At 52.6% G+C, this 14,961-nt stretch overlaps 3 protein-coding genes across 6 annotated transcripts; all 3 read right to left on the bottom strand.

Moving 5' to 3' along the window:
* Position 1: 1 nt before the first annotated feature.
* Positions 2 to 6,119, bottom strand: Dcdc2b (doublecortin domain containing 2B). Its single transcript, XM_085686641.2, is given in 9 exon segments — positions 2 to 316; positions 319 to 346; positions 570 to 670; positions 1,615 to 1,658; positions 1,770 to 1,916; positions 2,198 to 2,329; positions 2,512 to 2,588; positions 2,939 to 2,990; positions 5,807 to 6,119. Coding segments are annotated over 9 exon segments (1,035 nt in total). The 5' UTR covers positions 6,058 to 6,119; the 3' UTR covers positions 2 to 113.
* Positions 6,120 to 6,554: 435 nt separating this feature from the next.
* Positions 6,555 to 9,672, bottom strand: Iqcc (IQ motif containing C). Its single transcript, XM_048434286.2, has 5 exons — positions 9,531 to 9,672; positions 8,713 to 8,856; positions 8,210 to 8,459; positions 7,729 to 7,838; positions 6,555 to 7,633 (listed from the first exon to the last, which is right to left on the bottom strand). Exons 1-5 carry the CDS (start codon positions 9,573 to 9,575, stop codon positions 6,881 to 6,883), a joined length of 1,302 nt encoding a protein of 433 aa, XP_048290243.1. The 5' UTR covers positions 9,576 to 9,672; the 3' UTR covers positions 6,555 to 6,880.
* Positions 9,673 to 9,805: 133 nt separating this feature from the next.
* On the bottom strand, positions 9,806 to 14,160 carry Ccdc28b (coiled-coil domain containing 28B). Of its 4 annotated transcripts, none has more exons than XM_048434289.3 (6): positions 14,017 to 14,160; positions 12,926 to 13,113; positions 10,963 to 11,129; positions 10,662 to 10,855; positions 10,432 to 10,454; positions 9,806 to 9,991 (listed from the first exon to the last, which is right to left on the bottom strand). In XM_048434289.3, exons 2-6 carry the CDS (start codon positions 13,087 to 13,089, stop codon positions 9,937 to 9,939), a joined length of 603 nt encoding a protein of 200 aa, XP_048290246.3. In that variant the 5' UTR covers positions 13,090 to 13,113; positions 14,017 to 14,160; the 3' UTR covers positions 9,806 to 9,936. The 4 variants fall into 4 exon arrangements, with proteins under 4 accessions (XP_048290246.3, XP_048290247.3, XP_048290248.3 ...); XM_048434290.3 differs by lacking the exon at positions 14,017 to 14,160 and adding an exon at positions 13,691 to 13,783; XM_048434291.3 differs by lacking the exon at positions 14,017 to 14,160 and adding an exon at positions 13,530 to 13,674.
* Positions 14,161 to 14,961: the final 801 nt, after the last annotated feature.

The raw sequence follows: 14,961 nt of genomic DNA, 5'->3' as shown, positions 1-14,961 counted from the left end.
CTTAGCAAGTATTACTTTATTGTGACAAGCCTGCTCCTAAACCCAGTCTGTGGTGCCTTTCTCTGCCAGGGAATCACACAAGGAAGTGGCCTCCTCCACAGAACTTGCTGGGCTTATGAATGGGGAGGGGCTGAGGAGGCCATACCTACTGCGAGCCCAGTGAGGCCTGGCTTCTCGGGAGCAGGCTGCCGAAAGCTGGGGTAGCTTGGAGTGGTTGTCCTCAGCTTCTGACTGGCGTTCCTAGCACTTAAGATGGTGGCGCACGCATTGGCTGAACATGAGGCTGCCTCTCCCGGGCCAGGCAGATGTTGGAGGACAAGGCCTCTTCCCCTGCCTCTGCTGCCCTCTGGTGGACATTTGGAGACATACAGAGCCATACAGATGCCCAGTTTGCCTCCACTACCAGAAGTCCCCAACCCAGGAAAGGAGACTGGGAATTAGAAAGCCTCAGTAATTAGGAAACAGGAGGGCAGGCTTTCGGTCACCGGGAAGATGTGTCCTGGGGGCCCAGACTTTAGGTCAGACCTTTGCCCATCTCAGGGTAAGGCTTCCCAATCTGATGGGCTCACCTGACCCACAGGCTCCTCTATGCAGGTGTTATCTTCATCCACTTCCTGAGCCCCGGCTGTCTCCTTCCTTGGGTAGGAAGCCCCATAAACTCCCTTAACTCCTAATAAGGAGGCAACACTGGTTGATGCCCAGGCTGAGAGGGTCCTCCGCCTTCACTGCCTTCACCTGCTACACCAGTTCCTTCCCCTGAGCCTTCCCACATTCTCCAATGCCTCTGAGGAGGGCAAGGAAGTTCAGCTGCGATTCCACCTCTGAACCTCTTGACTTTAAGCAATGCCTTTTCCATGTGGTTTTTACATACATCTCTAGGAAAGAAGCAGTGACTTGGAGGCAGGAGACTGGCACTCAACTCTGCTGAAGTCCCCTGCAGACACCTCCAGCATGTGGCAGTGACTGACCTGAGCTAGCCTGCTTCCCAGAATGTAAGCAGGAGGGAATGATGTGAAGGGCCCGCCCCCCTCATCTGATGGAAGTGAGAGGGAGAGAGCCTGCTTCCTGGCCGAGTGGACTGGTGGGATGTGGCATGGAAAGCAGATGGCTCAGTTAGTCTCGGTTCCTCTGGAGAAGGCCGAGCCACGTGAGCCTGGTGGCCCTGGAGGGACACAGAGTTAGAATCCATATGTTGACTGTTCTTACCTCCCTGCTGCCCAGTGTGCCCTGCTGCGTACAGGCTTGTGAGGGCCATGTCCCATAGAGTCTGCATCCTTCCCACCCGTATTTGCTCCTCTCTGGCTGTCCACTCAGGAATAGTGCAGTTGATACCGGTATCCAAAGATGCCCAGGGAAACCAGGCTGCTTTCTACTCTGGTGCCACATGTTCCCTGGCTCATCTGGGAGAATGGAGGCCTGGAATGGGTGGTGAGTGGAGGTTCCCTTGGGCCCTGCTATGCCAAGTAGCCAGTTCCAACAGCCTGCCTAGGGGGAGGCATTTGGCATGGCATGTGCTACTCTATAATTCCTAGCCCAAGGAGGGGGAATCACTACTTCATAGGACAGGGTAAGGCTGGACCCTCAGCCAGTCATTCCCCTGCATCCCACTCTTACCTATCCCCTGCCTGTGGGACTTCTGCTTCCGGCCTGGAGGATACCTGCAGTAACAGAAAGGTTTGTAGTGGACAGAGGAGCACACAGTGATAGCTCCCAGGCAGAGGGCACTTCCTCTGCTGTGACCTGTGACCCTCCATCTCAAACAAGCATACCAGCAGCCCTTGAACAGAGAGGGGCTGGGCACCAACAACTCCATGTAGGGGAGGGCTTTGAACTCTTCTTCTCCAACAGCCACGTAGTGACGGCCACTCACCAGAGCTGTGCCTGCTGACAGGGGGAGCCCCCTGAGGGTGCAGAGTCTGGGGGGAGAGGTGATGGGGGTTGCTGGGTAACAGGCTGCTCTCTGCCAGCAGGTGCTGAGGTAGGGACAGCTCCTGGGGGGATCCTCTGACTTTGGTCCTCTGGGCAATGTTAACCTAGGTTCTGGCCTGATTTGAAGGGCTGGGTTAGGGAGCCCGTCCCGAGGCACAAAAGAAAGTCCTTTTGAAGAGAACATGCCTTTCCGTGCCCTTCCCGACTTAAGAGCTGACCACAGCAGTGGGGCTCTGGGGAGCCTGGCCTCCCCCGTCCCCATACTCACTGGTGCACAGCCCCACTCTGTAACTTGGCCTTCTCCGTCAGCAGCTTCAGTACCGTTTCCCAGTCCTGGATGGCAGTCTGGGACAGCTTCAGACTAAAGGGGGGACTTAGTAGGTCCCCATTCCTGAACACACTGAGACAAAGAACAGCCAGGTAAGGGAATGTGTCCCTGAGTCTCCACATGTGAAAGGGGCACAGGAGCCAAGTGATCCAAGGAGCAAGGGAACATGGGAAAATTAAAATTGGAACATGTAAGTGGTTCTTGGTCTCACTGACACAAAAATCTATACCCCGACCCCCAGTGCCAGCACTCACAGGATATAGCAGGGGGTATCTGCTGGCAGCCACTGTCCAGAGGCCCCGTCACATGGGTGGTGAGACATAAGAGGCTCCTGAAACCCAAGCCAGGGAAAGTCCAAGACTTCGCTTGCGACTGGCTGGTTCTAAGAACATGGGGAGAGCAGGCAGGAAGCAAACTTGTGCAGAAGAGTGAGTGAGTCTGCTCACACCTTTCTGAGAGGTGCACTTGTAGTCCCTGAGTCACATGACTCCTGCCCTTGCCCTGTGTTGGGCTGGAGATAGGTAAAAGGCCGGGACTGAGCAGGGGCTGGAGTGAGCATGTCCCCTGGACTGGACACCTCCTGCTGTTTCCAGGACCCTTTTCCACCCACCAAACTGAAGCAGTCCTAGGAGGAAGGATGGGACGAGAAAGGCTGCAGAGTCTCCCCGGACTTGGACTTACATGTTGTCGGCCGCTTTTCCCGCCTGGGTGTTTCCTTCCAGGAGGCAAATAGCTAAAAGGACAAGTAGGTCTCCGTCACCTTAAGGAAGCCTGAGCCCCAGCTAGGCAGGTTTATTGCAAGGCTACTCTGAGGTCACTCTGTAGGTTGAGTTTGTGGGGAGGGCGGCAGGGAGCAGTTTCAAGACAGGGTTTCTCTGTGTAACAGCCCTGGCTGTCCTGGAACTCGCTTGGTAGACCAGGCTGGCCTCGACCTCACTGAGATCTGCCTGTCTCTACCTCTCAAGTGCTGGGATTAAAGGCTGTGCCACCACTGCCCGGCTGCCCTGATTAATTTTGAGATAGGATGGGTGTCATGGACCAGGCCTAATGTGAGTGGTGCACGCCCTTAATCTCAGCACTTGGGAAGCAGAGGCAGGTGGATCTCAGTGAGTTCAGTACCAATCTGGTCTATAGAGTGATTCCAGGACAGCCAGAGCTACAGAGACAATAAAAATCTAGCACTCCAAAGTGAGACTGAGATGGGAGGCTGGAATCCCTCAAGTGGTCCAGTCTACTCTGTGTGACTCAAGATGACTTTTAACTTATGAGCCTCCGACTGCCACTCCCATGTAGTTACTAGTCTGACTCCAAAATCGCTCATTTGATCTCCTGCTCCCCCCATCATCTCTCCATGCTTTCTCCTGCTGTAGCTAAGCATCTCAGACTCTCCCTTAGGCGAGGACTTCCTCCTCTGTAGGATGAGCCCATCTTTCAGTAGCTGCCCAGCACCCCAAGTGTCCTTCCTCACTGGATACTCTGCCTTTTTTGGGCCAGGAACATGTGGATATTTGAACTTGCTGCAGGATCCCAGAGAACTGAGTCAGGCTATAAATCCATGTGGCTTTTAGGTGTTGAAGGCTGGGGAAAGCCATAAGTATCTTACTGTAGTCCAGAAATTCCTCATTCATGAGGTGACTTTATTTTCATTTTGTATGACAAAGTTGTGGCTTGTTCAAAATTCCACAGGAAGTGTCCAGACACCATGTTCCTTCCCTGTAATAAACTTAAACTACCCCAACTCAGTGTTCAGAGCAGGGTTAAGAGCCAGGCCTGAGTGGGAAGCTCAGGTCATTTGTGTGTGTTTAAATGTATATTGGTGTTCTGTCTGCATGTACATCTACATGCCAGAAGAGGGCATCAGATCTCATTACAGATGGCTGTGAGCCACCATGTGGTTGCTGGAAATTGAACTCAGGACCTCTGTTAGAGCAGCCAGTGCTCTTAATTGCTGAGTCATCTCTCCAGCCCGTGTGTGTGTGTGTGTGTGGGGGGGGGGGGGGGGGGGGGGTGTTTAAGACAAGCTTTCTCTGTGTAGCACTGGCTGTCTTGGAGCTAGCTCTGTATACTAGACTGGCCTTGAATTCACAGGGAATCACCTGCCTCTGCCTCCCGAGTGCTGGGATTATTATCTACCACTTGACCCTCATCTTGCTGAAAGATGACCCTGCTCTAGCAGGAGTTTCAGACGCTTAAGCGCAGCAAGGGGGAAGTGGACAGTTTTAGGGTTTGGTGATGATGGCGGCACGGATTTAATCAACAGCTCTCAGGAGTAGAGAGATGGCTCAGCAAGCAAAAGCATTTTGCTGCCAAAGTCCTACCACCTTAGAGCCCACATGGAGGAAGGAAAGAACTGGCAAGTTGTCCCCTGACCTGTGCGGACGTGCATGACAAATACACAAGATTAAAAAGGCTGGAGAGAGGGGGCTGGAGAGATGGCTCAGAGGTTAAGAGCACTGACTGCTTTTCCGGAGGTCCTGAGTTCAATTCCCAGCAACCACATGGTTGGTGGCTCACAACCATCTGTAATGAGATCTGGTGCCCTCTTCTGGCCTGCAGGCATACATGGAAGTTGAACACTGTGTACATAATAAATAAATCTTTAAAAAAAAAAAGGCTGGAGAGAGCTGGGCAGTTACAGTACACACCTTTAATCCCAGCACTCAGGAGGCAGAGGCAGGCGGATCTCTGAGTTCGAGGCCTGGTCTACAGAGTGAGTTCCAGGACAGCCAAGTCTACACAGAAAATCCTGTCTCAAAAAACAAAAAGCTGGAGAGATGGCTCAGCAGTCCAGAGCCCTCTACTTTTGCTGAGGACCTGGGCTGAGCTCCTGGCATTCACACAGTGGCTCACAACCATCCTTAACTCTAGGTCCAGGGGATTTGGCATCCCAGCATGACAAAGAATTTACGTTCAGGCAAAATCCCCAGACAGAAAATAAATCCTTGGCCAGGTGTGGTAACCAGGTCTTTAATCCCTGCACTTGGGATGCAGAGGCAGGCAGATCTCTTAGTTTGAGGCCAGCTTGATCTAGAAAGTGATTTCCAGCCGGTGGTGGTGGCGCATCCCTTTAATCCCAGCACTCGGAAGGCAGAGGCAGGTGGATCTCTGTGAGTTTGAGGCCAACCTGGTCTACAAAATGAGTTCCAGGACAGGCTCCAAAGCTATAGAGAAACCCTGCCTTGAAAAACAACAACAACAAAAAAGAGTTCTAGGGCAGCCAGGGCTACACAGAGAAACCATCTTAGAAGGCAGGCCGCAGTTGGGGGAAAAGTAATTCCTAAACAAAGTTCAACTTGAGAATTGTCCCCACGGGCTGGTCCTGGTTGTGGTGGGCAGTAGCTTTAGTAACAGAATGCAATCTGAGTTACAGCTCACTTATTTGTTGATCATGTAGACTCAGGCAGGGTTCTCAACCATGCTGCTAGCTCTTCCAGTGCAGCCTGTCCCCAGGCTCCGGGAGAACCAGCCTGTTGACTTGGAGGTAAGTACGGGATACACTGCTGCTCCCATGGCCCTCCCTAGGCACTTGGCCAGCCCCAACCCACTCACTGGAGCTTGTGGAATCCTTCAAAGCCAGCAGCCACGTACTGTCCTCCATTCTGCAAGTCAGCCAGCTCAGTGACAGGGTGGCCATCACAAAGTCTGTAGAGGGCACGTATAGCCAGTGGAGCCTGCACCACTGATGTCACCTCAGAAAGGAAAGTCTCCATGGTGGGGTAGCGGCGTTGGGTCACCACCAGCTGGCGGCCTGGGAAAAAGGGGTCCCCATTGCGATATACCAGTACTCTCTTGGCTGCCATAGTATATCCTCACTCACGGACACAGAGTGGTTGCCAAGCAACTAAGCCAGGGCTGGGAGCTGTGCCAAAGGTGGAGTCCTGCCTTCTTATCCAGGAAGGCTTCAGGCACCTTGGACAGGCGCATTCTCCTGAATGCAGGGTCTCAGATCTGCCCCCGATGGGCCTCACAAGTGCAGGGTAGATACAATCATTTCTTTCATTTGCTTACAGAGCTGGGATCAAACCCTGGCCCTTCTTTGCTAGGTGAACACTAGTTCTGTCTATGCAGCCCAGTCTGCTTACATTACAAAAGGAAGACCTGGGGCTCAGCAGGAGGAAGAAAGAGATTCCCACACACGTCCAGTCTTCTCCAGGGCTTGGGCTCCTTCAAACTGAGACCAAGAGTAATCAGTCTGAAGGCTGCTCCCCAAGGAGGATGCTGTGCAGTGTGAGTGGGAGGTAAACCAGGTGGCCCAGAATCGGTCCTGGTCAGATGCACGAGATAAAAGCAAACAGGCTCATAACCAAGAAAAACTTTTATTCTCCACGATCCTCCCACCTTCCTTACCCCAAGGGAGGGTGAAATTTGGGTGAAGTCCCAGTCAGAGGATAAGAGGGCGTGCCCTTCTTTCCCCTACTGTGCCAGCACAATCCTGCAGTTTGGCCTGACAGCTACCAATGGCCAGGAGCAAGGGCAGGAGACAGAGGTGGAACCAGGTCCCTTATCACATTTTCATAGCATCCCCTTTGGGAACCTACTCTCCTGGATCCTCGGGTCTTGCCTGATGGTCCTGTTTTCGTGGTCTCCTCGTCCACTGATCCTCTCTTGGGGAAGACAAGATCTTCATCTCCACAGCAAAGTCCTCTGGTTTTCCCACCCTTCCTGACTAAGCTCACTGGTAGTTCCATGGCTGGAACTCCTAGCACTGGGGTACTGGCTCTTGGGTGGCTTAGTCCTTCTGAGATCCAGGCTACCATGTTCCAGCCCTGCCGATGTCCCATCCCAAATCACGTGGCCTTCTGAGATGCTCAAATCATGTGGCCTAGCTCTTTGGCAGTCAGCCTCGCTGTAGCTCGGCTTTCCAGGATATGTGTCCACAGTATTGAGATGTCCACAGAGGGGGGGCAGCTGTGTCATGGCCTTTGCAGAACAAGGACTCCAAGACTTGGGGTCCCCAAGGGTCTGATCCTCTAGGAGATTCAACTGCTGTAGGCAGGTTTCATTAAAGGCCTGTCCTCCATGATCTGGCCCTTTGGTGACCCTGTCCCCTCCAGCCTGGCTGTCTAATGCTGCAGGCAGCTGTGGTCCAGTCTTCCTATAGCATAATTCCCTGCCCTTAGCTCCAACTGTGTCTTTGCCTGTACTGGCTAGACTGTATGGGGGTTTCTGGGGCTGCGATTTGCCCTTGTGGCAGGAGTCATCCGCAGAGTGTGGCTCTCCTACGGCCCTGTCCCTACACAACTGGTCCTTAAGGAAGCAGCTAGATTGCAACCAGGCCTTCCCACAGGCCTCTCCCCTGTGGTCCAGGCACGTGTCAGGCTTGTCTCTGGTCTGGCTTGCTTCTGGGGATCTCAGTGTTTGCTTGAGAATGAGGTACTGTTCGGAAAGAACAGGAACAAGCTTGCTCAGGAATGGCAGAAGGCCTCTCCCTACCCTTGACCTGTTGAGAAAGGTTCTCAGTTGGTGCCTACCTCCTTCCGGCTGTTGATGGCCTGTTGTAGCCACAGCAGCTCCATGGCCAAATGGTTGCGCTGGTCCTGGAGCTCATGTTGTCTCTGGGACAGTCTTAGAGCTGTGAATTCTTTGAAGAAAGGAGGAAAAGGAGAATGCCTTGAGGGGTAGACATTGGGAACTAGTCCAGTCCTAGATCCTGGCAGCCTCCATGTTCATCAATCAGGCAGGGGAAGGGGTGAGGAAGGGCGGTAACAGCCCTCCATGTTCATCAGGCAGGCAGGGGGAAGGGGTGAGGAAGGACGGTAACAGCCCTCCATATTCATCAGGCAGGCAGGGGAAGGGGTGAGGAAGGGTGGCAACAGCCCTCCATATTCATCAGGCAGGCAGGGGGAAGGGGTGAGGAAGGGCGGCAACTTATCTTGCACTCTTCTGTGTTTCAGCTGGGAGGCCGAGACCCAGGGAGGTCAGGGGCTTGCCCTAAACTAGGCAAAGAGGTACCTGCATTGTCCACCTCGGACACGGAGACATCTCTGGTCTTCTCCTGTCTGGCTCTCCTGCCCTGCTCAGTCTGAAGCCAGGAGCTGTCATCTTGGCAAAGACTTCCTGTTTTTGCTGGGCTCCCTCCTGTCTTCAACACCATCTCCTCCAAGATGACATCTTTCTCAGAGTCTTTACATGGGAAATGGCCCCAAAGTTTCTGCTCTGGGTTTGGTATTTTCTCTGCTTTCCAGGAGCAATGAGATTTTGCCTTGTGAAAAATCAGAGAGGTATGAGAATCAAAGGGTTAAAACCCACTCAGATGTCTGGAAACCAGAGTCTAGGAGGCAAATGGGCAGGGCTAAGAATTGAAGTGTGAGTGACTCTGGCCTTGGGGGACAAGGCACAAACATAGTATAGACTGCAGGCAAAACACCATACACATAAATCTTAAGAGGAAGCTCCACCATTTCCCAGAACCCTGTACCAGGTTCTCCTTCTCTTACCCCTGGGGTATATACTACCTCTGGGAGAAATATGGGCTTGGGAATCCAGCCCCCAGTCCACCGAAGTGTGCTGAGGTCACCCTCGATCTCCTGTACAATTGCTTCATACTCAGCTCGAAGGCTCTGGAATTGACGTCGGACTAAGAAGCCCCGGATACAAGCCTAACGTGGAGAAGCGGGGAAAATGCCTCTTAACACTTTTACAAAAGGGGTATCTTGAGCCGGCTGGTGGTGGCACACGCCTTTAATCCCAGCACTCAGGAGGCAGAGGCTGGTGGATCTTTGAGTTCGAGACCAACCTTGGAACAGAGCAAGTTCCAGGGCAGCCAGGACTACACAGAGAAACCCTGTCTCGGAACACACACACACACTCACACATACAAAGAAAGAAAGAAAGAAATGAAAAGGAGAAAGAGAAAGAAAAGAAGGAAGAAAAAGAAAGAAAAAGGGTATCTTGGCAAACACACTCAATTTTGTGGTTATTGGCGGCTGAAGGATCGAACCCAGAGCCTTGAACATATTAGTCAAGCGCTATACTTCTGAACTACACCCCTAGCTCAAAAGAGAGATGTTTCTTGGAGAGGTCATGGGGGGAGGGGGGGCGCCAGAGAAAACACAGTAATGGGGGAAGGGACAGGCAACCATGTTTTGGAGCTCTGGGAGGTGCATAGTGCTGGGATGGACCCTCCCCCCTCGCTTTAAAGTTCTTCTAGCTCTTCCAACCCCGCCCCTGCAGGGCATTCTTCAGTGCAGTGCGGGTAAGGGACGCCATGTGACAGCTGCATCTTGCCGAAGGTCCCGATCCCTGACCCGAGATGCACTTGCTCTATCACGACCTGCAATGTCGACACCTTCTGAAGAAACAGGCCGGAGTCCATCATGTCGCCAACCGCCCTGTGTTGTGCATCATCCGCATGCGTGCGCTTGCGCAGTGCATCTTTAGGCGACGCCGCTCTTGAGCAGGCGCAAATACAGGGCTCCGCCCGTCGTTTCCAGGGTCAGGCACACGGCTTCTTCTTCCGACTCAATTACACACCCGGTCCCGCCCCGAGCCTTTCCTCTCGACCCAGTGTGCGGCACAGTAAGAGCAAGAAGGACACCGAAAAAGAGCAGCTTTTCCGTTTGTTTAATTCATCCAGTGCCCCCCACCTCATAGCACCTGGGGGGCTGCGGAACCCTCTCGAGTCCGTAAAAAGTCACATTGAGGGGAAGGAGAGAAGCAGCTAGGCCTGGGTCCGACACCTACGACGCTGGCTGCTCCTCAGGCTCAGCGTTCTCTGCCAAGTGCAGCTTCTGTCTGTGCCAGTCAAGGACTGTGACGCTTTGGACCCCAGTGTTTCCACCTACCTACCTTCCTTCCCATCCTGCACAGGCTGTGTGTGTGTGTGTGTGTCCAGTGCCACCACACCAAGCCACAGTCTAAGTAAGGATAATTATGAAAAGCTTAAAGGGTAGGAGAACGTCAGCTTCCGAGACTGTAATCGTGCCAGGGCTTGCCTCTGCTTTCTGAAGGAGGGCTGGGTTAGTTTTGTGTCACCACTCGTGATGCAGTTTTCTCTCAGTAGTCAGGAAATTCTACATTCTCCTCTCAAATGCGGAGAGTTTGTGGCTAACTCTGAGTCAGGACTGCAGGAGATGGGAATGTTTGCTATGTGAGCATATGCCGAGAGGAGGGAGGCAGGATTTCTCCCTCTGCTAAGAGACACATGACCCTATCAGTCCCCTTGGAAAGGATACATGGAATTGCTAAGATCTTCTAGCTGTTGATAGAGAGAAAAGGAGGTTTATGTCAGGAGGGGACCCAGAACAAACGCGGATGCTCAGAGGAAGCCCTATTAGTGGATCTGGAGGAGCTCACAGATCTTGGGTTCATGTACCCCCGAACGTTTCACCGGGAGAGTTGGGAGCCTGTGCCCTCTCCGCCCTTGGTGCCCCCAGGAACCCAAACAGTCAGTTTTATGACCCACATTGCTAAGCAGCTGATCCAGGTTTCGGTCAGCCATTGTCTTCTTCTGCTCCTCAGGCAGGGCCTCTGTGACTCCATCATCTTCCTCTTCCTCGTCCTCCTCCTCCCCACACACATCCAGGCTGAAGTGCAATCTGGCCAACTTCTCCTGCATCTCCCGCACATGCTCCAGCTGCTCGAAGGAGCATTCCTTCCCTGGACAACTCCTGAGTTTAGGAGCCAGCCTGGGACCCTAGCCCCAGCAGGCTCCCAGACCAGGACCTCCAGCCCCAACCACAGAACTCCCCTGCCCCTGGACTTACCAAAGGCCTGCAGACGGCCCGAATGAAAGTCATTGAGCAGGTTCAGCAGCCCCCCCTCCATCTCATAGACATCGGTCACTTCAGTCAGGAAGGAGTGCTGCAGGGGTGTGCCTGCAGAGCCGCCCCCACCTCCAGCCAGCACCGGGCGGCATTTCTCCTTGCCTACTCTGGGTGAAGTGGACATGACCATGGTCATGGGTGTTGGGAATGGCCAGGCACGCCCAGATCTCTGGTGCCATGTCTCTCTGTACTACTTCATCTGCCCAGCCCACTCACCAACACAAATGAATGTTTGTTCTCAGGTCTTGCCCTGATCAGTGGGATGGGTAGAGGAAAAGGAGCTAAGGAAGAGGGAAGGAAGAGGACAGGAAGTTCGTTTCCATGGTGCTGCAGCTGGAGTGTGCCGGCAAGGAGATGGACCCAAGCTCCTGTCTGAAAGCCCACGTAGCTCCTAGGACTCTGGGTGGGTCACTCGGCCTTGGCCTTCAGCGACCTTTCCTTTTTTTACTCCAGCAAAGCACCTCCCACCAAAAATCTTCCTGCTCTGGTTCCAAAACTGTTGTGAATTTTCCATATCCTTGCAGGCGTGGCTCTGGATGAAGCAGGGTAATACATTCTGCTCCCCAGAGTGACAGTGAACACTCCAGTCAGGCCTGCCTTCCTCTCCTGCTGCATCCCCTACTATTCAAGTAACCCTGAGCTTCAGATACAGCTTCTATAGCCACCCTGGCACATGCTGGACGGGCAGATGGTAGAGACTTCCACAGGAGCACTGCTTTTATAGAATGCTAGGGAAAGGAACACACCATATTCACGGGAACAAATGGGGACAACTATACTGTAGGATTCAAATTCTTTTTTGTTTTGTTTTTTTCAGTCAGGGTCTCTTTTTTTCAAATTTTTTTATGGTTTATTTAACTTTATTTTATGTGCATCGGTATGAAGGTGTTAGATCACAACTGGATCTTCAGACAGTTGTGAGCTGCTATGTGCGTGCTGGGAATTGAACCTGGGTCCTCTGGAAGAGCATTCAGTACTCTTAACCACTGAGCCATCTTTCCAGCCCCCAGTCAGGATCTCACTATGCAGCCTTGGCTGGTCTGGAATTCACTGTGTAGACCAGGCTGGCCTCATAGAGATCTACCAGCCTCTGCCACCCAAAGCGAGGATTCAAGGTATGTGCCACCATGACGGGTGTAGTTGGCACATGCTTTTAATTCTAGCATTTGGGAGGCAGAAGTCAGCAGATCTCTCTAAGTTTGAGGCCAGACTGGTCTACAAAGCAAGTTCCAGGATAGCCAGGGCTACAAAGAGAAACCTTGTCTCAAAAAGAATAATAATAACATAAAAAGAATTGAGCAGAAAACTTAAATAGGCTAAGGAGGTCACTCAGTGGTAGAGCACTTGCTTTGCATGCCCAATATCTTGAGCTCAATTCCCCAGCATCGCTAAGATGAAATAAAAGGGGACAAATGGCCAGGCAATGGTGGCGCATACCTTTAATCCCAGCACTTAGGAGGCAGAGGCAGGCGGATCTCTATGAGTTTGAGGCCGATCTGGTCTGAAGAGTTAGTTCTTGGACAGCCAGGGCTAAACAGAGAAACCCTGTCTCAAGAGGGGACAAATACTTGTGGAGGTGTTTATTCAGCACTCCAGAGCCTTCCAGGCAATGTCTATATTTTCATGCCCTGCAAGCTTTTCCGTTCTGAATGTTCTTCCCTGTCAAGGGGTCCAGCAAGTTCCTCTGTAGAGATACAGCCCAGCCCCACTCTGTGTGGTCCCAGTGTCTCTCTGCGCATCCGAGGGCAAGCATTGGGTCTGCATCCCCGGTGAATGTGGAGCCAGCACGCAGGGAAGACATCAATTACCGTATGGCAGCTGATGTCTGGGGCCCTCCTTCCCACGGAGCTCAGCCCGTAGCTGAGGGTCCTGCATTCTTGCCACACACCCTTCTTGTACTCACCTCTTGAACTTGGTTCTCTGCTTGGGTGATGGCAGATGAGGGAGTCCCAGGGCTAAGGAGCCGCTGTGGCTGGTGGGCACAGGAACTCTCCGCAGTGTGCCTGAGGCCTGTGCTGGTTGGGCCAGGCAGGGCTTAGGACTCCTCTTCTTCTTTTTGTCATCCATTGAGTGCTTGATTGGACCTCAGGCCTGGGAAGAAAGATAAGGAAAGAGCCACACCTCAGCAGCTCTTCAGAACTGACAAGAACTTGTTCCCGTCCAACAGTCAGGAGCTCTGTCCTGTTGTGTGTACAGGGCTCGATGCCAGCCTGTTGCTGGACTGTGGCTATGCATCCGAAGGACCTTCCAAGGCCACCCAACGCCCCTTCCTTCCCGAGAACCCCGTGGGCCTGCCTGAGAGGGCTGGAGCGGACCCATCTTGCTGTTTTTCTGTCGCTGCAGCCTACAGCCTGGGGCCTGAGAGGTGGATGTGACTAGAAGATCGGGTGTCTTAATGAGGTCCCGCTCTGTATGAGACATGACCAATGTAAGGTGGGGCACCTGGGAAGGCTCTAGTGTCAACCTGTTCACCACAGTGACTAGGAATGACTGACTCACGGCCTCACCTCCCTTACATACTGGCATTTCTCTTCCACTTCAACTGCAAATACTAGGGGTGCCTAGAAGGTCCCTGGAACAGCTTCTAGCCTGTTCCAGTGAGAAAGTTTCCGGGTCTATGGCTGGCACAGTTTAGCCTCGCTCTCATGCAGCCCTACCGCCTAGGCACCTGGTCTGCTGGGGCCTCTCCATGGGGTCTCAGTCCAAACTGCTGTCACGCCTGAGATGGCGATAATGGAGGAGGAGCATACGCATTTACGTCAGCAGCATACAATAGCTGGGTAGCATCAGTGGGGCTGGGGCGGGGTAAAAGGGTGACAACTTCTGACTCCCCATGTAGCAGTGTGACCCAGTAAGTGGCTGTGCTCAGCCTGGGAGGCTGTGTTCAAGGAATCACGCAATTCTGAACCTTGGTTTCAAAAAAGAGCATCAGTTGCGTTACCCCCACCCACTCCTGCATCACTCCCTTCCCACATCCTTTGGGGAGCCACTGACCTGGAGGCTTGGGGTCTGGAGTGGGGAATGGTGCTTCTTTGTAACCTCCCTCTATGCTGCGGGGAACTAGAGCTGGTGGGAGCTAAGCTGGCTGGAGGTGATTTGCATTTAAAGAGAAAGTAGCCCTCTTCGGTTCACTGGGAGCTGAACCGGGAGGAGTCCTCATGTTGACTCTTACCCTATGAACTAAGCGTACTCTCTTAAATATGTATTTAAAATACTGTTTCTTGTCACATTTGGAGGGAACCCCTTACGAAATGGTGGTGGCTTTGTGTGCAGGATGGGGGTGATGAGAATAAATGAATGTATGGGTATAAGCAACATATAAAAGATAAGCAGCAGCCACCAGAAGAAATAAAGACAGCCAAGTATCCAAGTGCCCTGTTGAACCTTTTATGTACATTTAATCTTTATAGTCCTAAAATATAATTGTTATTCCAACTTTATTGAAAATAACCAATCGTCACTCATTCCTGGGCAACATAACATCCAGACACTCCTAGCTGTTGAAGAATCAACAGGATCTCTTCCCACCTATGTAGGAAGAACCAGAGCAGACAGGAGACCTGGCAACCTGAGCTCCTGAAAGAGCCTGACCCAATAGTGTTGATTGTAGTGCCGGCCAGGAGGGAGACTCCATCACTGCGGCGCTATTTATAGACCTGACAGAGGCCCTGGCTTAGTCCTCCAGAGCAGCATCCAACGCCACAGGAGAGTAGCACCCTAGCCAGGCTGTCCAGACCTAGGCAACACATTCATCTTCCACTTCCTGAGCTGTCCTGACCTGGGCCATTTGCTGCTGGGGATCCAGGGGCGTTGTTTCTGCCAACACTGATATAGGAATGTTTCCCTGGTAATTTAGACACCCAAACCACTCTACGAAGGGACAGTATTTCCAGACTTCTGAACACTGAAGGCCAGAGAGGGGACAATGGAGATCTGCTG

This window comes from Myodes glareolus, chromosome 3 (assembly GCF_982192425.1).
Source record: "Myodes glareolus chromosome 3, mMyoGla1.1, whole genome shotgun sequence".
In the NCBI taxonomy this organism is placed as follows: domain Eukaryota; kingdom Metazoa; phylum Chordata; class Mammalia; order Rodentia; family Cricetidae; genus Myodes; species Myodes glareolus.
Note: the sequence above shows the minus strand (reverse complement) of the source record. Positions and strands in the feature narration are given on the sequence as shown.